A 24,805-nucleotide genomic window follows, 5' to 3' on the forward strand; every position below is an offset into this window, starting at 1 on the left:
GATTTTATTTATTCCCCTCTTTCTGCCCATGTCTCTGCGGTCTACCCACATATTTTCCTTTTCCCACATATTTGTGTTCTTCCCTATAATTATGCTCAAATGTAGCCCATAATAAACGTTGGAAATCATTTCCATTCGACTATTATAAACTGACCTGGAGTAACACAATAAATACAGTGGTGGTGCTAATAATGAGTACCTGGAGGAACTCAGCAGGTCAGGCAATATCCATGGATAGGACAGGTCAGGAGTCTCTATTGAGGAGAATTGACCAGCCATAGGTGCTGCCTGACCTGTTGGGTTTCTCCAGCTTCTTACTGTTTGTTCAAGATGGCAGCACCTGCAGTCGTTGTGTTTTTCCCCGAGGTAGAGCCGCTGCCTCACAGTTCCCAATACTGGTGCTATCTGTGCGGAGTGTGCACGTTACCCCTGTGACTGGGGGAATGTCCTCTAGATGCCCTTGTTCTCATCAACACCACCCAGGACCTGCTGGCTGCTAGATTAATTGGCTGATGTATAAGTAGCAGGCAGCAGAAAAACCAGAGTGTTCTTGGGTGAGAGAATAGATACGGGGAAATAAGTAGGGGATGGGGTTGATGGGAATTCTGTGAGAACTGGCACAGATCAATGAGCTTCTTGGTATGTTGTAATAAAATATAAAATATAATCCAAGGTAAAAGCAACCATGCTAATATTCTCACTCTCTCTCTGTTTCTCATGTACCTCATTATTTTTCCCTCTCAGCATCTCATCTTGCACTCACTTCTTTCATTTTGGCTCACTGTCTGTCTCATTTTGTCTTTCATTCACACACACAAATCTCAGTCTCCCACAGTAAATAGAGGGCTGAAAGGGAAGTATATCGATCAACAATGATCAGCTTCATCCCAGTATCCCAGGAAGGGTGACAATAACGGTCCTCAATGACTACCACCTTGTGGCACTGACCTCCACCATTATGAAATATTTCAACCGTCAAATTCTGCACTATTGTTTATGAATATAAAATTACACACCATGTTGATCCTTCAAAAAAAAGCAGGAAACAGAAAAAAAAAGAAAAAAAATGAAAAGCGAAAGACCTACCTCCCCCAAGGAAAGGAAAAAAGAAATTTAAGAGGTAATTCTCCCATATGATGTGACAAAGTCATCTGTTTTCCAAAAGCATTAATTACATACATATGAAACATGAGATAATTCACTCAGAGCTTACTTCCTCCTTTAAGGGAAAAAGGTCTTGACATAGACATCACTGGAGATACTGGAGATAGTGGTATTGGAGATCGGAGTGGTGGTGGGGGGGGGGAGGAAATCATTCAAGGTTAACCCACCCTGTATATCTTAAATATTCTTAAAAACATGTTGTAATAATTTCTGAGGTTGTAAGTAATCTTCTCCATAGGAACACAACTATGTATCTCTGACTTCCAGCGGATTAGACTCAGTTGGGAACCAGATTTCCAAGTCATGGCTATGCATTTCCTGATCACCGCTAAAGTGAGTTTAACAAATTTCAATTGATATTTTGACAGCCTTATTTTAGATCTTATATCTGCTAATTTCCCCAATAAAAAAAATTCTGGCCCCTGAAGATATCGAATTCTGTTAATTTGTTCCAGAAGATTTAAGAAATATTATTGGACAGCCCAGTCAAGATACATCGCCTCTCTATTCGAGAGGGAAGGTGTACCATCCTGGGCACAAATTAATCTGCAGGTGGAAGGGGAGAAGGTAGCAGAGGACGTTTTTTTACGTGAAATTCTAAATTGCTATCCGAAAAGAAAGGCAGTCCTATATTAAAAAAAGTAATTCCAATTTGAAGAAAATTAATCAACATATAAGGCTCAAATTGGGACTGTCTCCAAAAACATCCCTGGCTCCAAATGAACTGCTCCCATAGATTGTGGATAATAACATCCTGGACACCTGGCGTCATAATAATGCTACCAGAGTGAAGTGACATAGAGATCCTGATTCGAAGGGGAACACATGGAAGTTTATTTCGGCAATGTATTTCTTACTTTGGGGGGTCCTAAACCAGGCCTTCATAAGTCAAGGCAGAGGTGGGAGTTGTACTGAGGAATAATGATTGATCAGATCTGTGTCTGATCAACATAACGGCAAACATTAATGTGCAGTATAGGCTGGTGCAGTACAACTTTCTTCACCAGCTATACCTGACGCCACAAAAATTGAACAGATCAAAATCAGAAATCTCAGACCAATGCTTCAGATGTGGCATTGCAACAGGAATTTTTGTGCATGCAACCTGGGCATGTACCAAGGTGAGGCCCTTTTGGATGGATGGCGAAGCCCTGGGGAAAATCCTAGGCAAAGAATTCCCACAGGATCCAGAGTTGTTCCTGTTAGGAAATATGATGGACTTACAATGAGGCTGTCCATATTTCAAATCTAATTTGTAATCATCACATTGGCAGTGGCCAGTAAGTGCATAGTGGTTACCTGAAAGTCCGACACCAGCTTGTGCATTGTGCACTGGAATGCAGAAATGTAGATCTGTGTTCCCCTGGAGAAGATCACTTATAATCTTAGGAAAAAGTACAGTACCTTCCTTAAGATTTGGAAACCATACCTAAACTTCATTGTGCTCAGTTATAGGGTGTACCATCCTGCCTCACGGCCTAGCTCCATCCCATCCCAATCCGGGGGAAAAAGAATAAAGAAGACCATGGTTAGGATAATGGCTGGGTCATGGGCCACCAGGTTGGAACAAATCCATATATCCCTGATTTAGGTTGTTGTTAGTGTCTTAGGTTTGTTATGTGGTCCATTGTGCGTGATAACAGGGGGAAGGAGGGGTGGGAAAACAGGGCTCAAACTCAATGGTGAAACTTGTACGGAAATGATGACTGTAAGTATTGAGGAACATTGATCACTGTATGAGTTTGAAAACTGATAAATAAAATATTCAAAAAAAATGTGTTCCAGGAGATTCCCCAAATCTTCCCTGAAGGATCACACCTGAGGGTATGACCAGGTTGAATGCAAAAAGGTCTCTATATCTTGACCATATCGAAAAATTAATTCAGATTTCAATTTATTTAATTTTTGCGGAGTAAGGTACAGCTGATGTAAAAAATGATATTGCACCAGCCTATACCCTACATTAATTGCATTGCTAATGCTGTCCCAACGTTGGTCAGACCAGCAAAATGAATAGGAATTTTATCGAGATCATCCTAGCTGACTGCATTACAGTATGGTACAGTTACTACAGAGAACTGGATTGGAAGTCAACCCACAGGACCATAAGAGTGGCAGAGAGGATCAGTGGAGTCTCCCTCCCCCCTTCTACTGTTTGAAGGGGGCACACAAAATCATTGAGGACCCCTTCCACCCTGCACACAGCATCCTTCAGCTGTTCCCATCAGGGAAGCACCACCAGGCTGAGGAACAGCTTCTTTCCACGGGCAGTGAGAATGCCGAACAACCAGAGGAACGGCCCACACTAACCATCCGAGACTCTCATTTATACAAAGCAGTATTTATTTATTTATTTTTATAGATAAAATACTTGTCCTGCATATGCATTGTTTGTCTGTAGGTATGTTATGTCTGCATGTTTTGCAATGGGGACCAGTGAACAGTTTTATCGGGTTGTACTTGTACAATCAGATGACAATAGACTTGACTTGAACAGAAAGATACCAGAATTTAACCCCTGGAACCCAGCATATTCTCCAATACACTGTCTGATCAAACTCTGGTTTAAATTTAGACATATAGCATGGTAACAGGCCATTTCAGCCCACAAGTCCATGCTGCCCAATTTACACCCAATTAACCTACACTCTGGTATGTTTCGAATGGAGGGGGGAAACCAGAGCCCCCAGGGAAAACCCACGCAGACACAGGGAGAATGTACTCCTTACAGATAGCGCGGGATTCGAACTCCAGTCCCGATTGCTGGTGCTGGGAAGGTGATGTGCTAACCGCTACGCCACCCTTGTATTAGCTGTCCATTAACAAAACCTTTATTGTAAAGTCTTCATCTTTGCTTCTAGTCCTTTATGATTTAATCCACTCTTTGTAATTTTCTTCATCCCTTCAAGATATTGGTGTGCTTCTTAATTTTATGACCTTTATAACATGTATATGTTTAATCACCGCACCATTTCGAGTTCTATCATTACCAATCCTTTACCCATCACCTCTTCCTCCCCCACCCCTATAAAAATACCACTCTTCAAGTTTCCATAACTCTTATTGGTTTGGTATTAATATACCCTCCTGAACAATGTCATTTTACTACGTTAAAATCAACGCCTGTAAATCATTGGTTGATCACTGCAAGTGACATGTCAATTGACCTCAGTTTCATACCTTCTATAAATCAACCTTTTAGTATTTAGGTAATCGTGTAACATAAGAGGAAATGTTTAATCGTCACCATCCATTAACAAGATTCCGAAGTTGGGAGCAGTGCAATTAGTATGAGACATGGGGTAAGGAGGATTGTGGGTAGAGACAATTCAGCGAGGCAGAGTTGGATTGGTCTGCACTCCCCACAAACAGGGCCACGCTGAACAGGGAAACGGAACGATTAACCAATGTGCTGGGGATACGATTCCCACTCTTCATTGATCTCTGATACTCAATCAGCTTCATTTACAACTGGGGCATTGCTGGCAAGGCCTGCATTTATTGACTATCCTTAACCTTGTTGAGTGACTTCTCAGAAGACTGGAGTCAGATATATTCATGATTTAACTGGGATTACTAATTGACCAGGTCAAAAAACTCCGATCATGTTCCTCACCTGAACTAGTCAGGATGCTACACTAAGCATTACAATACCAGGTGTTTCTTAATTTCATAAATATAGTCATTGAGTAATTTGGCATGGGAACACCATTGGGCAAACCACATCCACATTGGCCAATGGGCAGCTATCCACATGAATCCCATCTACCACCATTTAGCCTTTGGTCTTCTATGTCTCGAGTCTCGTCTATTCACTTTGCTTCCACCACTCTGTCAGGCTGTGTATTCCAGATACCCAGCACTTTCTACGTAAAAATATCCCCTCTGATTCCCTCTAAATCATTTATCCTTTACCACAACATTAGGGTTTTATCTGCCTCTGAAATGGGAAACTGTTCCCTGCAGTTTCCCCTATCATCATGTTATATATAGTACCTCAATCAAGTCTCTCTTAACTTCTTCCACTCAGGGAAAAAGAGACCAAGCTTCCCCATCTCTCTGCATTAACTGAAACACCCAGGAAACATGCATGGCGCCCTCTCTACCCCCATCGCATTTTCCTCACCTGTGGTAACTTACACATAGTATTTCAAATGTGGTCTGGCTAATGTTTGTAAATGTTGAGTATAACCTCCCTGTTCTATAATTCAATCCTATGGCTGACGAAGGCCAAAACTCCATCTGCCTTCCTAACCACTGATCTTTAGACGTACACCAAGTTCCCTCTGTTCCTCTATGCTGTATTCCCAATGACCTATTAAAACGTAGTAGGTACAGCCCAGGACATCACAGGCAAAACCCTCCCCACTATTGAGAAAATCTACATGGATTGTTGCCATCACAGAGCAGCAGCAATCATCAAGGATCCACACCACCCAGAACATGCTCTGTTCTCACTGCTACCATCAGGAAAAATATACTGTATAGGTGCCACAAGACTCATGAACAGTTGCTACCCCTCCACCATCACACTCCAAAACAACAGACTCAATAAGACACTCATTTAAGGACCCTTAACTTTGCACATTATTTATTACTGAATATTTTTTTCCTGAATTTGTACAGTCAGTTTGTTTACATTTCTTTCTCTGTTTATATTTCTCTCTTTTGTATACATATCTTTTCTTGAGTACAGTTTTTTTGAACTACTGATAAGTAGAAATTCTGCCTGCCCTGCAGGAAAAAGAATGTCAGGGTGTTTTCATGTACAGTAAAATCCCCATTATCTGGCACCAATGAAGATTGCAGATGTTGGATAAGCAAATTTTCCCGTTAACTGAGACTCATTCTTCCAATGAATTCTTCCAACTAATACACCTGCATTAAGAATACACCATTTAAAAGACAGTGCAAAATGTAAAGTAACTTGAAAAAAAAAATCAGTATTGTAGTCTTTAATTATGTAAAGTTCACTTTAATCAGCTAATTCCTGTAACTTATAAAATTTAAATTAAAATCCCGGTCACTGGCGCTGTAACAGCGTTGCACTAACTCCTACGCTAACCATACCTTTGTTATAATTAGCCCTCCTCCCCTCGAGCTGACAACCCACTCACCTCCATGCAAGTGCCCTGGTCAGGCCCTCAACACACCTTTCTCGTGTTAACAACCTGGTTCACTTCCACACTAGTGTCCCGGCCAGGCCCTCAGCGCAACCCAACTCACCTCCACGCTTGTGTCCCGGTCCGATTTACAGTGCAACCCGACTCACCTCCATGCTAGATTCCTGTTCAGGCCCTCAACACACTGTTAACACCCTGGTTCACCTCCATGCCAGTGTCCCAGTCAGGGAGCGCCTTCCTTTAAATTCAAACCCCATCCGCTGGCACTGTAACAGCATTGCACTAGGTTCTAAGCTAACCATGCCGCCATCATAATTAAATATCCCTCCCCCATTTAAATCCTCACTAATATACTTAACGTTAATAAAGGTAAAGACTCTTATCAGGCAGAGGTAGGGAAACACTTTGGGAGAGTTGCCTCAGCGGTGAGCAGCATCAGCCGGCTCTTCATCCTGGACGCCGCATGTTATTCAAACACAACTTTATTCAAACAGTTGGTGTGGGCGGGGCACGAGCGGGGCGCTCCGCTGGTTGAATGTTTACTTCCAAGAGGTCGTATGTTGCTTTGGAGAACCTTTAATTTTAAACTTTAAAACTTTATTTATTCTTATTTATTTTTAAATCGATTTATTCATTTATTTCCTTGAATTTTTTTTTGACTGACTGTTGGATAATGAGGATTTTACTGAATATACTCTGACAATAAATTTGTACATGAACTTAATGATGGTATATGTCCAAGCCTCTTTAGTACTCTCAAAGTCCATCAGCTCACGTTTGGTTTAAACTCCATCTGTCATTTCTCATTAACACATCAAAAATCACCCTATAGTCTAAGAATAAGATTAAGATACCTTTATTGTCATGTAATAGTTCAGAGCATGTAATATTAGATGAAATCTCCTTCTGCTTTCCGCAAGGCAGATAAGAGTCGCCTGACACCCATTACACAGCATGAAAGAAAGAGAAGGAAAAGAGAGTCACTGAGCATCCATGGATTCACCTCCCGCAGCCTCTGCAGCCACACAGACTCCTCTTCTATCCATCGGCAGCCCCGCGCTCCCATCCAAACGTCCAGCACCATCAGCAACGGTCAACGACCCCATCAACCTTTACGACATCTGCAAGCTTACTGACCATGCCTCGTGCATGCACAGCTAAATGATTCCCAACAACAAAAGATCCCACCACTAATCCCTGAGCAACAAGAACTGCACAGAATTTGTCCTAATGTGATAGCCCATCTCCCGTACTCAATGCCTGACTGATGAAGGCAAGTACTGAAGGAAATAGGGGTGGGGGAAGAGGAGTTGTTCAAGAAGAGGTGTAAGGACTGATCAGGAGCCCAGAGGCAAGTCATCTTAATCTCATTTGCATGGAAACCTTCAGAGACAAAATATTAGAGAAAACATTGATAAGCACTTGGAGAAGTTTGAATTAAGAGAGACAGCTTGAAAGACTAATCTGACAAAACCTTTTGTTGAAGACATCTAGAAAACTATGGAAGGCACATAGAATGTCAGAATGTTTGATAGATTCTATGCAAGAACTCATAAAAATCAAGGCCCATGGAATTAAATAGTCCTCAGTAGCATGGATAGCAAAATAGCTCAAAGGTATATAAGGAAGGGTGGTAGACACTGACATTCCCACGGTTCAATGTTAAAGTGACTGCTGGTTTTACGTGCTCATTAATGACTCAGGCATGATCATGCAGGGTGATATTTCCAAATCCACCCAATGACATATTGTTCAGAATATGACAAATTGTACAATTATAGTTTCGCTGATTAAGCGGGCATTGGGGGAAGAAATTTGTGGCAGAGTATAAAGTAGATACTTCAGAAAAAAGAAATTAAAATTCAGCTTTCTCCTCGCATCGGGCATGAGGGAGAGTGGTGGCGTTGGAACCAAGGGCCGAGGAGGGTGACTTTGATCCCTCGAGCTCAGGTTCACTGCTGGACTAGACAGGAGGCCGTGCGGCTTCGGAGGTCGCGGGAGAGCAGGAGACGGTGGCATCGGAGAAGGTGCTGGGATCCACGGTCGCTGGACATCTCCGAGGGGATTTTCTTTTGCTTCTCTTTCTGGCCTTAAGAGTGGCTCTGGACCAGTGGTGCCTCTAGGTGTACAGCAGCCATTTTCAACCTTTCTTTTGGCTGTGACCCCCTTAGTATTCTGTTCAAAATTTATGGCTTCCCTGTGAAGCCATCAAATTTAGTTTGTTTCTTCCGTATTTCTCTATTATCAACTACATAAAAAACATTTAAAAATTATAATTTCAGTCCATGGCCCCTGTTGGTTGGGCTGTGGTCCCCGGGGGAGGGGGTAGGTGCGGGGTGGGGAGGTGGGGAGGAGGGCATGCATGGCATACATTGAGAATGGCTGCTTTACAGGGCAAACCAAGGAAAACAAATTTTGTCTGTTTTGGTGTACATGACAATAAATGAATCTTAAAAAAGGAAAAGGGAGAATATATTATTATAATGATACAATTCTAAAGGATGTTTAGTGGCTTTACCTGCTCACAATTGTTGAAAGTAGAATGGCCTGTTGAGAGTGATTGGGCCCAGGAATTTATTAAACAAAGTCATAGAGACAAAAGATAGGAGGTCACATTGAACCTGTACAAAACACAGACTGTGCAACAACTAATCAGAATGAATCTACATAATTTCAATGAATGACTGGTCAATTTATAGGAGAACTGTTCAAGGAAGGAATCCGTGTTAATCCAATCTTTCTGAAAGTAAAATGCAATCTATGGGGCAATCTGAAGCATGCTATGTTATTACAAACTCATTGTGATTCCTCTTCACTGGTATGGAGGGGTCAACGCTCAGGACAACAGCAAAAAAACTCAGCCTGCGACATCACGGGCACCAGTCTCCACTCCATCAAGGACATCTACAAGAGGCGGTGTCTTAAGAAAGCAGCCTCTGTCCTCAAGAACCCCCACCACCCAGGCCGTGCCCTCTTCAGTCTGCTACCATCGGGGAAAAGGTACAGGAATCTGAAGACGAGCACTCAGCCGCACAAGGACAGCTTCTTCCCCTCTGCCATCAGATTCCTGAATGATCAATGAACAAAAGACTCTGCCTTACTTTGGCTTTTCATGCACTATTTTTATTTAATTTCGTAATGTAATATAAATATTTTCACTGTGACGCTGCCACAAAACAATGAATTTTGTGACTTGTTCATAACAATAAATTCTGATTCTGATTTCATTTGCACGGCAGCTCACTATCCAACCCACTAGTTAAGCTCATATTCCAAGCCCACGTTACCTCTCTTATTCCACTCCTCTCTAACTACGTGACCTTGGACAAGCACGTTGATGTGATGGTCAGAAGAACACACTGACGCCTCTACTTTCTTGGAAGACTGAAGAGATTAGTTCAGCATCACCCCCCCCCCCCCCACTCCCCGTTGTTCTCCCAACTACTTCCACATAATGTTAAACCAGCGCAGAATGGATAAATGAGAGGAAACCCTGCCATCTGTTGGCTGAGAAAAAAAATGAAATAAATTCCTATTTGTGTTCCACCTAAAATAAAACTATAGGAAGAAGGCAAGTCCATTCGGGCAACAGGTACAAAGATGATTTGTGGAAATTGCTGATTGATGGTGATCTACAGGCTAAAATTACTTGAGCTAGATGAACGTCAGCTCAGGTTCATGATCATGGCCAACTAACTCTTTTGAGAAGCTTAGATCCATAACGTGAAATCTTGTGTGGTGGGAATGCTCATTAAATTTCTCCACTTATACTCACAGGAAATCAACTGAGTATTGACAATGCCGAGCTAATGTTGTGGGTAAGAAATAAAGCACCCAATTCCTGAACAGCGAGGGTGCAAAGGAGGTTCACTAGGTTGAGTCGGTGGTGAAGAAGGCAAATGCAATGCCAGCATTTATTTCAAGAGGAATACAATATAAGAGCAGGAATGTGCTATTGAGGCGCTGGTGATAGCTCACTTGTACTGTAAGCAATTTTGGGCTCCTCATTTAGGTAAACATGTGCTGAAGTTGGAGAAGGTTCAAAGAAGGTTCACTAGGATGACTCCGGGAACGAAAAGGTTATCATATGAGGAGCGTTTGTCACCTCTTGGCCTGCATTTGTTCGAATTTAGGAGAATTGGGGGGGGGGGGGGGGAATCTCATCAAAACATATTGAAAGGCATAGACAGAATAGATGTAGAAAGGTTGTTTCCCATGGTGGGAGAGTCTAGGACAAGAGGGCACAACTTCAGGATTAAAGGGCATCTGCTTAGAATAGAAATGCATGATAATTTCTTCAGCTAGAGGGTGGTAAATCTGTGGAATTTGTTCCCACAGGGGGTTGTGGAGGCCAGGTCACTGGGCGTATTTAAGACAGAGATTGATAAATTCCTGATTATCCAGGGCACCAAAGGTTATGGAAAGAAAGCCAGGCAGTGGAGGCATGTTGGAAAATGGAACAGCTCATGATTAAGTGGCGGAGAAGACTTGATGGGCCGAATGGCCTATTTCTATTCCTCTGGTCTCACACAAATAGCAATGAGATAGGTGGAACCAGAACATGTCTGAAAGATAAACATTGGCACAGCCTGTCTTTCTTCAGAAAGCAAATGGGTTGCGAATTTGTACCTTGTCTACAAGGCGGCATCCTTGGCAAAGCTGTACCATGTCAGGTTGAGGTGGGTCTTGAACCCACTAGAGAGCTGATCCCAGGATATTTCCAACTGCAGACAGCTGGTTTATATTGGTTGCTGAGCATCAGCCAAAACCAGGACCAATTGGGGACTGTAGTCCACTAGCTTTTATAAATAAACTTAAGAAATAGAACCAGGAGTTGAACATCTGCTCAGTTGAGCCTGCTCTACCATTCAATAAGATCATAGCTGAGGACTCAACTCAACTTACCCACCTGGTGGTAAAACACAGGATTCTGTTGACACCGTGGTTAAGTGAAAAAAAAAACACACAAATGCTGGAGAAACTCAGCAGATCAAAGAGTGCCTTTATGTAGCAAAGGTGAAAATACATCACCAACGTTTCGGGCTGGAGCCCTTCATCAAGGTGTGGGGGAACATGAGAGATGTCTGAACAAAAGGGGGAAGGGGTGTGGTGAGGACGGGATATGATGTGGGGGAGGGAGAACACTGCAGGAAGTGGGGGGGGGGGGGGGAGTCTAGGCTAGATAGAGAGAGAGAAAGGAAGTAGGAACTGGAATAACAAATTAAAAGGGGTGGGGGCAGGAAGGCAAGCTGATTAGTGAAATGCAGTGAACTCAATGTTTATGCCCTGGGGTTGAAGGGTGCCCATGAGTCTAGGCTAGATGGAGAGAGAGAGAGAAAGGAAGTAAGAACCTGCTCCCCATAAACTTCATTTTCCCAATTATTCTAAAATGTAGTTAACTGTCTTAAAAGCATTCAATGGGCAACCTCTATGGCTTAACTGAGCAGAGAATTCCACAGATACATTATTCTCTTGGAGAAGCAGTTCCTCCTTATCTCTGTCTTAAATCATCTCTCAGAATTTGAGGCCATGCCCCTTTAGTTCTTGAAGCACTTGCCAATGCTTCTAACCTATCTATTTTATAATTTTGTTTCTATAAGATCCCCCTTTCATCCTTTTAAACTCCTTTAAGCATATCCCAGGCAACTCAAACTCTCCTCATAAGCTAACCCCTTCATTCCGGAATCAACCTGGTGAATGCCCTCTGCACTGTCTCCAAAACCAATATATCCTTTCTTAAATAAAGCAGATCCTTCAGAAAAAAGAAATTAAAATTCAGCTTTCTCCTCGCATCGGGCATGAGGGAGAGTGGCGGCGTTGGAACCAAGGGCCGTGGAGGGTGACTTTGATGCCTCGAGCTCAGGTTCACTGCTGGACCAGACAGGAGGCCGTGCGGCTTCGGAGGTCACCGTACTCCAGTGTGGACTTACCAGGGGCCCTGTGCATTGCACCATAGCCTCCCTGCTCTTAAATTCAAGCCCTCCTGCATTGAAGACATTGAATTTTTACCTTCTATGGAAACTGAGAGACCTGCTGAGTTCCTCCAGCATTTCTGATCCCACTTACCTTCTTGATTGCCTGCTGCATCTGCAAACTAACATTTTAAGATACATGCGCAACAATTTTATGTTGCTATTTTTCAAACCCACAAACTCTCCAGGCACATCTTCTGACTCAAATTAGAGAGAACCAGGGAACCAAGGGGTGGGTAAGAGATTATCGCATGGTTCACTTCTGGTTCCAGCCAGAGCTGACAATGGAATTGAAGTCCAGAATTGGACGATACCTTCACGTATTGCAGTACATGGTGCTCCTTCTTCATGTTCCAGGCGAATTTCCTTCAATGCCACCAAGTTTTCTGTCAACTTGCTTTTCCCCTTAAATACAGTGGCATAGGTTCCCTGGAAGAAAAATTATGCAGTTCTGGAGAAACTGGGAAGATAGTTAATCATCGGAGCATCATTTTAACAAGAAGCTGATGGTGGACCCCTCCACCATCAGGGCTCCTCAACAACAAACTCAATCAGGGACTTATTTAAGGATTCCTACCTTTGCACTTCAATTTTTTTTTCGGTATTGGACAATCAGGTTGTTTACATTTCTTTATTTGTCTACATGTGCATGTTGAGTCCTTTTCTTTTGCACTGCCCACAGGAAAAGGAATCTTAATGTTGATGTGATAATACACCTGAATCCGATCTAAAACCAGAAGCTGTCTCCAAGCCTTGGCCTTTATGAAACTATCAATCAAGTTAAGTATCTGTGATAGTACAGATTCTATCACCCATGTGTATATGTACATATGTACAGATGGTAGTGTAGGATGACTGTGATTGGCTGAGAGTGTAGCCACACCTACTGACAGGTCTTAAAGGATTGCTCCTAGCCAGACCAGGTCATTCTGGACTGGTCGACCTACTTTTGATATGCTCCAGTCTTTTAGTTAATAAAAGCCTTGGTTTGGATCAACAAGTCTTTGGTTCTTTCGACGCGCACTACAGTATCAGCGAGGGAAAGGAAAAGAGAAACAGAGACCCTTGTATGGATCAGGGTCTGTGTTGCACAGATATAACCTTGGAAAGTTAATTCCCAAAGATACCTGAGATAACCAGGAGGTGGGAGAATGAATGCTTTTGGCTAAATGGTTATTGTCGACATCTCTCTCTGCTTACGGTGAATTCACGTAGAGGCAGAAGTTAATCAATGATAATCCATTTCTTGCTGATCATAGAAACTTCCTTCTAGCTAACCCAAAAGGAAAGAGGGTAGTGTCTGAAAGAACTTAGGCAGCAAATGAGTTCAGCCTCACCTCTCCCAGCTTGTCTAGTTTGACATACGTCTCCAGCTTCCCAAATCCAATGTCTGACTGCAGAGAAAGAAGAAAACATCCCTTCAGTTTCAGGGCAAAAGGGAATTCAGTGAATTGGGCAGTAATAAAGATCTCAAGTCATCAGGCTTTTTTGAAGAGTGGTCACTGTGTAACGTAGGAAATCTGTCAGCCAATCTGCATACAACACAGTCCCAAAGCAACCAATGGGCAGATTTTAATAATGGTGGTTAAGGAATACCTATTGATGGGACAGCAAGTAAGAACTGCCCTGCTCTCATCAAGTACATGGGCTGCAGACTCCTGGCAACCTGCCGTCAAAGGATCTACACAGGCTGTGGGCTGCTGGAAACTGGCTCATGGGAACCAGGTATTGAACCGGGATTCCTGAGGGGGCTGAAGGCAAGACAGGAACCCTGAAGGGCCTTGGGCTCTTCCTGATCACATTGGAGGTCTGAATCTGGTGTTCTGGCCACCAATGGTTTGAACTGGAGTCCGTGCAGCTGCAGAGGCTGCAGGAGGCGCTGGAGGTGAATCCATAGGCAATTAGTGTCTCTAATGGGACTCTCTGTCGTCTCTCTTTCTCGTATTGCTAGAGGCACTGGGCAATGCTCATGGTGACCCTGTGTTTGCCTTTGCAGACAAACGATGAAGTATATAATGGAAATTACATTTTTGTGTATTATTATGTGAGGATACGCAAGCCTTGGTTTTAAATTCCCAGCTGAAAAAAAAGCACCACACCCAATAAAAGAAACCCTCGCTTAAATTTTGCATCTAAGGACTCTGGAGTGGGTTTGCAAGCCTACATTTTTTTTTAACCTGGCACGCTTCCAACATGGATACTGATGGTGGCAGTGATGGTGAACAGTTGTGACAATGTCCCACACGCCAGTAATCTATCTCTACCTCCTGTGGACGCTGGGAGACCGGCTCAGCTCCTCCAGCATTTCTATGTTTTTACTAATCACAGCGTCTGCAGACTTCGGTGTTTTACCCCGTTCCCACAGGCCAGAGAGAGCAGGGCTTTCTCCTAGGGAAGGTCAGGGAGATCCATTCGCTGGATGGAGGTGAGCGTAGTTAGAGTATTATAGTGGTGAAAACATGAATGGAATCCCCTCCCGAGATAACTATTCCTGCAGAGCAGAGGGGTGGGTCGGGGGGAACTGGGATGCTGAAATGAAGATTCAATTGAGATAGCCACCACTGGATGGCAGCATCTAATTCTGGTTCGGAATTAGTGAAGAAGAGACATTTGTCGGCCTAGGTCACCCGCCTCCCAACGTTCATGCTAACTGCAAGGTGGTCAGCGTGGTGGTCGGCACAACACTATTACAGAGCCAGCGACCCGAGTTCAGATCTTCTGCAAGGAGTTTCTATGTTCTCACCATGTCTGTATGGGTTTCCTCCAGATGCTCCAGTTGCCTCCCACCCTTCAGAAAAAATACAGGGATTATCGGTTAATTGGCGTATTTGGGGAGGCACCGGGCTTGTGGGTCAGAAGGGGCTGTTTCCTTGCTGCTTGTTTCAATTTAAAATGCATCTCCTTTTACTGATGGATGGGAACTAAACCAAAGCTATTGGAGCTACAAGCAGGCCCTTCAATCTGACAATTCTCAACATTTAAAGGCGCCTAGAGTCACTCGCTGCCTCTCAGCACTATGGGCGTGGTCTGCTTGTGTGGAATCTTTGTGTTCCCCTGGTACCAGCCTGGTTTCCTTTGCTCTCCTCGTGCATCCCAAAGACACGTGTCCTGGGAGGTTAATTGGCCCTGGTAAGTGGAGGAATCTGAGAGAAAATGAAAAATAGGGTTAATGTAGGATCAGTGTATAAATAGTGGCGCAGACCTGGTGGGCCAAAGGGCTATCTCTCAATGGCTCGATCTAATTGGACCATAGTTGATCTTAGCTGCATCCACGTATCCACCCAGCTTGGGTCCATAATGTTTTACACTCTGGTCTAAAAATGAAAACACAACATCAAATTTCCATGATCAGTTCAAACTTAAAACCTTCATTGTGTGGCTTGAGTTCCAGATTCCCATGTTCTTCGTGTTAGTCCTGATGGCTATGCTCATAATTAATGATGATATCTCTTTATTATAGAACTATCCTCACAAAAGATACCTATCTGTATGATCACCTACCATCAGAACATCCTTCAACGAGAGTTTTTATGTTTCATTAGTTATTTGAAGTGCAAGAACTGCAAATTTCCAGCATATCTAAGAGTTTTGTGTTTAGTTCCAGGTTGCAAACAATGCAGTGTACAAAAACGGGTGTCTTCCATTGTAGCAGTGAGTTTAGTTCATCACAATACTATGGCAAGCAAAACTGGCTCAAAAGGCTTAATGGTCCTTGTGTGGTCATGGGTAAAATATGCCTTTAAAAGAGAAAGATTGTGGGGGTTTAGTTTAGGTCACTTCACAAGCAGAGTAAAATTTCACAAAAGACATCTCATTTAACATGCAAGAGCTTTGCTGAAGCTTGACGTTGAGGGTCCAGTTGGCTTTGCAGAAGCAATGAAGAATCCTGATCTATTGTGTATGGCCAATAATGTCGAGGCTCGAAGTACTGATAAGATCTTTCAAAGATTGAGTTTGGAGCCTTGGGAGAGGTATTTGGTTTTTACGTGGAAGGAGAGGAAAAAACTAACAGAATTCTTCTCTCAGAGAGAGAGAGACAGAGAGAGCGAGAGAGAGAAGTCAGTTCTACAGTAGCAGTTGAGCCTGCAAAATGGCAAGCTGGCAGGCTTGCTAAAAGACCCCATTTTGGACAGGTTGTGAGTTTGAGTTCACCCTATTCAAAACCCTTGTGGTCCTTACAAGAGGAAATGGCTGGCTAGAATGTTTCTTCTGAAATAAGGGAAAAAGAGGAAATCTGTGGTGGCCTGGAAGAGGAGGTTATCATTTGGAAAACCCTTGATGGGGCACGTTTCTTCGGCAAGATGATGAAGCGGCTGATTGGAGGAAATCAGTCTGTTTGTGTCCAACGAGCAACAAATATCTCTCTCTAACCGACAAGAACCTTCCTGAGTGGTAACCATTTACCTTTAAGCCTGGTGAAGATTCCTAAATGTTAAATTCTGTGTACAGTATAAGAATTGCCTGATACCAGTGAGAAGTGAATGATTGGACTGTGAAACAAAGAACTTTCCTGAACACATACTAGAATTAGAAGGGGGTAAGTTAGGTTAAGTAAAGTTAATAGTAATAAGTTAAAATTTGACCCTGTTATAATTTTTAAAGAAAATTAATAGCAACTTTTGTTTAAGTAACCATTGTCTTGGTGAATTTCTATTGCTGTTGGGTTTTGGGGTCCTGTGGGCCCGTAACATCCTAAGTTCAGAAGTCCAGCACCTCAAGGTTCAAGAACAGATTTTTTTTCCAACAATCTGGGGCCCACTGAAGATCTGTCTGATCTATTGAAAGATTACATTATTTTACACTAGTTACAACTATGAATATTTAAAAATTTTTATATTTAGTCATAAAGCATGGTAACAGGCCCTTTCGGCCTATGAGCCTGCGCCACCCAATTGACCCACACCCACAGTACATTTGGAACGATGAGAGGAAATCAGATCACCCAGAGGAAACCCACATAGAATGTACAAACTCCTTACAGACAGCACTGGATTCGACCCCTGGTCACTGACGTTGTAACCACTAACCACTACCCTAACTGTGCCACCTCATCTATCTATTGATCATTCATCCTTTTATATATGTTACCTCCTTTTCTCTCTCATGGTAATTTAATTGATACAATAGTAGTTGGTGCATCTTATGTTCTTGTGTGGCTGCAGCATTTTGGTGTTTCTGATACATTGACTCACCTATATGACAATAAGCGCTCATACTCATCTCCATACTCAAATTTCCATGTGAGCAAGGGCATCAGCAATCTCCAAGCCTCCATCAGTGTCCAACTCACCAGTGAAGCTCTGCGGGATGTCCTGCTCTGCGTTTTAGGGAAGGGTGGGCTCTCCAGCCGTAGTTTCTGTAGGAATTCCTCTGGGAGCCTAATGTCCATCGGGAGTGATAGTCTCTTGCCCAGGTCCTGGAAGAGATGGAAGAATGTGATGGGTGGATGAGGGAAAGAAGAACAAAGTGAGTATAATCGATATAATTGTGTTATCACATAGAACAACTGGGGGAAGCAAACAAGAAACAAGAACCAAAGAAAAGGGATCAGACATTGGCCATCCGCCTCCACATCCCTGCTGCTTCAGAGTAATGGTTAAACTTCTATCCTAGTGCCATTTCCTAACTTTATTTCTATATCCCTCGATTTCATTAATGGCCAGAAATCTATTGATGTTTGTTTTGAATGAACGCAACAACTGAAATTCCGCAGTTTTCCAAAGGTTCGCTGCAGTCTGAGTGAGGACGTTACTCTTCATTTCTGACCTAACCTGTCCATTCCTAAAGCTAGGTAAACCCAGAGAGTGGAACAAATTTTTTTGCTGGTGAGGTTACAGGAAGGGTATTGAGAAAGAGGTCCACAGGCAATTGTGTCCAATTCCACACAGCTCTCCTGTCACAGTAATATTTTGATTTTAGGAGTGAGATTTAAGATTTACAACAAGACCAACATGCATTTATATAGCACCTCAGTAACTGTCTCAAAGTATCTCATAGAAGCATGTTAATAAAAGCATTGACGCTATTTTTTCTTAACTGAGGTAACTAAATCCAAGTCCTCTACTAACTGAAAACAACAGTCTGAAAGAAGAAATGGCTCTTTACCTCCATTGAGAACCTCCGCTGACGATGGTTCCGGTAACGCAGGGAATTTGGTGAATGGACATCTTCCGATGCAACACAGTCTGATTGCACATTCAAGGTCAGTGGAAGATTTCCATGTGCAATATCTAAATAAAGAGAAACCTGTATCATTGGGCAGGAAACAAGCCAGGATTGTTGTAGCATTTGGCTAAAGTATCAATTAATGATCATTAATAAGATCAAATCAGATTTTTTTGGTCGCAGTCACATCGCTGCTTAAATTAAATTAAATTTAGTTTTTTAAATTTTAATCTAAATTTTCAGCAAGGTAACAGAACCTTCCAGCCCACGAGTTGTGCCACCCAATTACACCCAATTGACCAATAACTCCGGTATGTTTTGAACGGTGGGAGGAAACTGGAGCACCCAGAGGAAACCAATGTAGACACAGGGTAAATGTACAAACCCCTTACAGACAGCACTGGATTCGAATCCCAGTCACTGGTGCTGTATTGTGCTAACCATGTTAATTTTGCCGGCCATGTCGGAGTTTGCTGTGTACAAATGAGCTAATAGCTGCTGCTTCCTTTCTATAACAGGAAGTTCAACTCAAAAGTATTTGATGTGCTGTAAGATAATTTAGGACATATTGAGGTTGAAGAAGGGGTAGTATAAATGCAAATCTTTCTTTGTGCCTACAGATTAAAGGAAAGTATTATCGTAAACATATCTTTCATACAAATGGTTAACTAAAGGAGCAAAAATAGACAACACACTGATTCCTGGGGATATTTTATCTCTGTGCTGCATATGTAATACACATCAATTTCTAGATGGAAATGATTGGGTAATTTTCCTATCAATCACATCTGAATACTCAGTGACTCAGATTGATGTTAGGTTCATGCCTCCATTACCTCCGTTGATGACACTTTGTGGAGGAGTTACCCAACTGTTACCTGGAAAATCAGCTTTGGTCATGAATTTGAAGGCTGAATCATGGTACAAGACTGTCAATATCCACTTTGTGTGATGTATTTATACACTTTTCCAATTTATTGTTCTTATATTTTAGAAAGGCAGAATCAGAATTTATTGACATGAACAAGCCATGAAATTCGATGATTGCAGCAACATCACAGTGGAAACATTTAGATTATAACCATCTCACGACATCACTAAAACAAAATAAAACAAACAAAATAGTGCACGAAAAGTAAGGAAGTGTCTGGTTCATTGATTATTTGGGAATCTGATGGCAGCGGTGTGATGAATCTATGTCATGCTGTCAGTCTTTCGCTGTACTTAGTCTTCTCTACTGATGTTGGACGTGTATTATCTCTACACCTAAAGACACTCCCCTTGGCTATAACTGTGTATGCACCCATTATCATTCATTATTGTACTACTGAGTTTTTACTAATAAAAGTCATGATTCCTGGTTAACTACACAGCCTTCGATTTCTTCATTAACTGGCACTTCAATGGCACTGGGGAAGAAGCTGTCCTTGTGCCACTGATGTGCTCGTCTTTAGGCTCCTGTACCTTTTCCTGATGGTAGCAGAGTGAAAAGAGCATGGCCAGGATGGTGGGGGGTCTTTGAGGATAGTCCCTGCTTTTTTAAGACACCATATTATGTAGATGTTTTCGATGGAATGAAGTCTGGGGCCTGTGATGTCGCAGGCTTAGTTAACAACCCCTCTGGAGTTTATTCTTTTCCTGAGAGTTGGAACCTCCGTACCACGCAGTGATGCAACCAGCCAGAATGCTCTCCATGGTACACCAGTAGAAGTTTACGAGAGTCTTCTGTGACATACCAAACTATCGCTGGTGAGCTTTCTTTGTGATTACATCAAAGTGGAAGCTCCAGGACAGATCCTCGGAGATGTTGACACCCAGAAATTTGAAGTTCTTGACCCTCTCCACTACTGAGCTCTTGATGAGGACTGGGTCATGTTCCCCTGACTTCCTTCTGAAATCCACAATCATCTCTTGGTTTTGGTGACGTTGAATGCAAGGTTGTTGTCATTACACCATTCAATGAGTTGCTCTATCTCCCTCCTGTACATTTCCTCATTGACGTTTATGATTCTGCTGACAACTGTGGTGTCATCGGCAAACTTGTAGATGTCATTGGAATTGTGCCTGGCCACATAGTCGTGGGTGTGTAACAAGTAAAGCAGTGGGCTAAGCACACATCCTTGTGGTGCGCCTGTGTTGATGATCAGTGAGGAGGAGACATTGCTTCCAATTCATACTGACTTCAATTTTAAGACATTTAATTTGGACAAGTTGTTAATTAATTCCAATTTCAAAGACCCTGCTGGAAAACTGGAGCAACATAGAAAATGCGGGTTAGGCATCATCCATGGAAAGCAAAAGAGAGTCAAGGCTTTGGGCTGAAACCTGTCATCAGTCCTTTAAGACGATTGGAGACCAGGCTCTTTGGCGTTGCATATGCACTCACAATGACATGCATGAGTATGTATGTATGCGCGCGCGCACACCCCAACCCCAAACTGTCAGAATTATCGTCCACTTTGATTCCCTACCTCCTTTAGTATACACTCAATGACTCTCATTTTGCCTCCCCACCTCCCAACTCCCCAAGTTTCACCCACCCACACCACCCCCCCCAGCTCCCTCCCACTCTGTCACCACTTTCTGTGCTATAACACTCCACGAGGCTATGATTCAATGCTATTTGTGGAATCCCATGGTGTGTAACAAGTAGTGTCCATGGGCTTTGCCGATGGCATTCATGGCCCTGAATTATTCCAAGAGTTCCATGAAATATTTCCAAGATTAGCATTGAAATGCTGACATAATGCAAATCTAATTTAATTTCCAAGTGTGAGGATGTACTATTTGTTGAAAGCTATGTATGCAGCTTTGGAGGAAGATAAAGGAAATATTCAGGGTAAGGTGGCATCTTGTGACAGAGAGAAAAAAAAGCAGATCCAGTCTTTGGATTGCACCTTTCAGACTGAAACAACTTAAAACAATGTACAATGGGAAGACCAAATAAAAAGAATATTGCGAAAGTTGGAGAAACCAGGTGTGATCCAAATCTTGGTAAGAGGTTTAAGGGGTTTCAAGGGAACAGAGGGAGGTGAAGGAGATGTGAAAGGCATAAAAAGGGTAAATAGTCACAGTCCTTTTTTTCCCCAAGGTGGAAATATCAGATACTAAAGAGGATAGGTGTAAGATGAAGGAGGAAAGCTTAAAGAGGATTTACAAGGTTTTTTTTTAAATACAGAGAAAATGTTAGGTTCCTGGAATGCATTTAGAGCAGAAACAAGAGGAGAATTTAGGAACCATTGAGATGGACACCTGAACAGGCAGGGAATGGAGGGATACAGACCATGTGCAGGGAGATAGAGTCATGGAGGTTTTCACCATGGAAACAGACCATTCAGCCCAATTTTCATGTCGCCCAAGATGTATACAAGAGCTAGTCCAATTGTGTTTGTCCCATTGACCTCTAAACCTTTCCTATCCAAGTGCCTGTCTAAATGTCCTTTAAGATACTGCAATTGTCCCAAACTCTACCAGTTCTCCTGGCAGCTCATTCTACGCCCTTTGTGTGGAAAAGGTGCCCCTCAGGTCCCTTTAAAATCTTTACTTTCTCTTTTTAAATCTATTCTGTCTAATTTTAGACTCCCCCATCCTGGGAGAAAAGGCTGCGACTATTATTATTACCCTTTAGTCAATCCAGCACAAGCCCTTCCAGCCCACTTGCCCATGCAGCCCAAATACCCTAACTAACCTACACCCTCTATACATTTTGGAATGTGGGAGTGCCCGGTGGAAACTTACGCAGACATGGGGAGAACATACAACCCCTTACAACCCTGGTTGCTCGCTCTGTAATAGTGTTGCGCTAACTATTCCGCTAACCGCACCACCCTTATAAATTTATTTTATTAACCCCCCTCATGATTTTATAAACCACACCTCAGCTTCCTACTCTCAAGGGAGAAAAGTCCCATTGTATCCAGTCTCTCCTTATAAAGAAATCCACCTTTGACCTAATTCAACCAAATTGGTTTTCTGGGCTTGTCTCATTTGCCTGCATTTGGTCCTTCTAAGCCTTTCCTACTCATATATCTTTTGAAATATCTTTTTAACAGTTGATAATTCAATAATCGTTTACGTACCTTCAAGCTCATGGGAGTCCACATATAACAATATAACAATTACAGTACGGAAACAGGCCATCTCGGCCCTTCTAGTCCGCAATCTTGGAGAACTTCTCCCGGAGCTCGCTACATCGAAATAACAATGAAGAAAGAACCCTGACACAACTTTTAGAGAAGATTTGGCATGCTATGGAATTCCCTGAGGGAGTTCATCTATGGAGAACATACTGAATTATCATGGCTGGGAATTCGAGTGCCCAGGAATGAAGAAAGCTACAGAGAGTGATAAACCCAGGTAAATCCATCATAGACGACAATATACCATCCACTGAAAACATCGATTTGAGATGCTGCCTCAAGAAACCAAACAAAAGCATCAAGAACCCCCATCATCTTGATCACAATCTATTCTCACTGACACCTTCAGGCAGCAGATACAGAGGTCTGAGGTCCAACACCTCTAGGTTCAAGAACAGTTTATATCTAACAGCTACTAGGCCTTAAAACCTCCACCTATTACCCAACCATAAACTACTCCAGGACCACTAAAATAACTGTCTGCACTACTGAAGGTAAACTTGCAGGTTGAGTCAGTGGTGAAGAAGACAAATACAATGTTGGCATTAATTTCAAGAGAAATTAATATAAGAGCAGGGATGTGATGTTGAGGCTTGTGGTGGAGACCTCACAGAGTATTGTGCTCTGTTTTGGGCTCTTCATTTAAGAAGGGAGGTGCTGATGTTGGAGAGGGCTCAGAGGAGGTTCACTTGGATGATTCTGGGAATGAACGGGTTATCTGAGAGGAATATTTGATGGCTCTTGGACTGTTCTCATTGAAATTTAGGAGAATGAGGGAGAATCTCATTGAAGCAATGTTGAAAAGCATGGACAGGGTAGATATAGAAAGGGTGGTTCCCATGGTGGGGGAGTTTAGGGCAAGAGGGCACAACATCAGGATTGAAGGATGTAATCTTAGAGATGCAGAGAACTTACTTTAGCCAGAGGCTGGTGAATCCATGGGATTTGTTGTGGAGGCCAAACCACCAGGTGTATTTAAGGCAGAGAATGATAGGCTCTTGATTAACCAGAGTATCAAAGGTTGTGGGGAGAAGACCAGGGAGTGGGGTTGAGTGGGAGAATGAATCAGCTCATAATGAACGGCAGGGCAGACTCAATAGGCTGAATAGCCTATTTCTTCTCCTAATGCATTAAAATATAGGCTTAAACACTTTTTTTCCTGCACTTACTGCAACTACAAATATATATTTATCTATCCTTTTATATTTATTATCTCCTTTTCTGTCTTGGCATATTGTGGTAAGTTAATGTATATGATTGTAGTTGGTATATCTTACATACCTGTTTGGCTGCAGCAAGTAAGAATTTTGGTGTATTGAACTTTTATATAACAATATACTCTCCCTCTCTGTGTCAGACTGTCTGTCTGTCTGTCTGTCTGTCTCTCTCTCTCTCTCTCTCTCTCTCTCTCTCTCAAACACACACACACACACACACATCTCTTTTTGAAAGTTAAGTACTTGACTGAAAAAAAAAATTGCAAGGTTTTAGTGAAGGACAGGGATTCTAATTAACATGGGGATGATGGGCTGAATGGCCTCATGTATTGTAGGATACCAATACAAAAATTAACATACAAGCATCTATAATCTGTGGTAACATCATGACCTTTTAATGCAAAATGTCTGCACAGTTAATATTATCCTCCTCCACAAACATAAATTCAAACATTGATATAATATTTGTTGCTTAATCACTCTCCACAAAGTGTTCAATTGTGATGGCTCCTTCACACAATAAAGCACAATTTTATAGCAAGGTGGAAATACTTCAGGTTACTTCAAGCAATGTCTTTTAAATGTTGAACCTCAGTTTGAATCCATTCCCAACAATATAAAGGTTTGAAGTGATTGTTTCAGTTCCAATTCAACCAGAGGGTGGTAAATCTGTGAAATTTGTTGCCACAGGTGGTTGTGGAGGCCAGGTCATTGGATGTAGTTGACACAGAGACTGATAGGCTCTAGATTAGACAGAGCATCAAATGTTACAGGGAGAAGGCTGGGCAGTGGGCTAGGTGGGAAAATGGATCAGGTCATGATTAAGTGATAGGGCAGACTTGATGGGCTGAATAGCCTAGTTTCTGCTCTGATGGTCTAATTCTAAATTGACTTGGTCACAGAAAACTTGATAATTAAAGATTAACAGTGGTTGGAAGGCGAAAAGATAGCATGACCATTTTCATTTGTTTCGCATTGTAAACTTGGACATTGGAAAAGATTTGCATTCATACGCGCATTTCATG

General features: G+C 42.4%; 1 protein-coding gene across 4 annotated transcripts in view; it reads right to left on the bottom strand.

Annotated features, from left to right (window-relative positions):
• The window catches only part of LOC138765150 (cyclin-dependent kinase 18-like), a 96,455-nt gene that overhangs the window by 37,545 nt on the left and 34,105 nt on the right, over positions 1-24,805 (bottom strand). For all 4 annotated transcript variants that reach the window (XR_011358503.1, XM_069941979.1, XM_069941980.1 and 1 more), the window contains exons 3-6: positions 18,365-18,489; positions 17,550-17,675; positions 13,597-13,653; positions 12,574-12,688 (exon numbers count right to left, since the gene is read on the bottom strand). Coding sequence is in view for 3 of the 4 variants with exons in the window: in XM_069941979.1 (XP_069798080.1) it covers positions 12,574-12,688; positions 13,597-13,653; positions 17,550-17,675; positions 18,365-18,489 (423 nt within the window). In the remaining variant the exon portion in view is untranslated. The remainder of the gene's footprint in view (positions 1-12,573; positions 12,689-13,596; positions 13,654-17,549; positions 17,676-18,364; positions 18,490-24,805) is intronic.

The sequence above is a fragment of the Narcine bancroftii genome, chromosome 5 (assembly GCF_036971445.1).
Source record: "Narcine bancroftii isolate sNarBan1 chromosome 5, sNarBan1.hap1, whole genome shotgun sequence".
In the NCBI taxonomy this organism is placed as follows: domain Eukaryota; kingdom Metazoa; phylum Chordata; class Chondrichthyes; order Torpediniformes; family Narcinidae; genus Narcine; species Narcine bancroftii.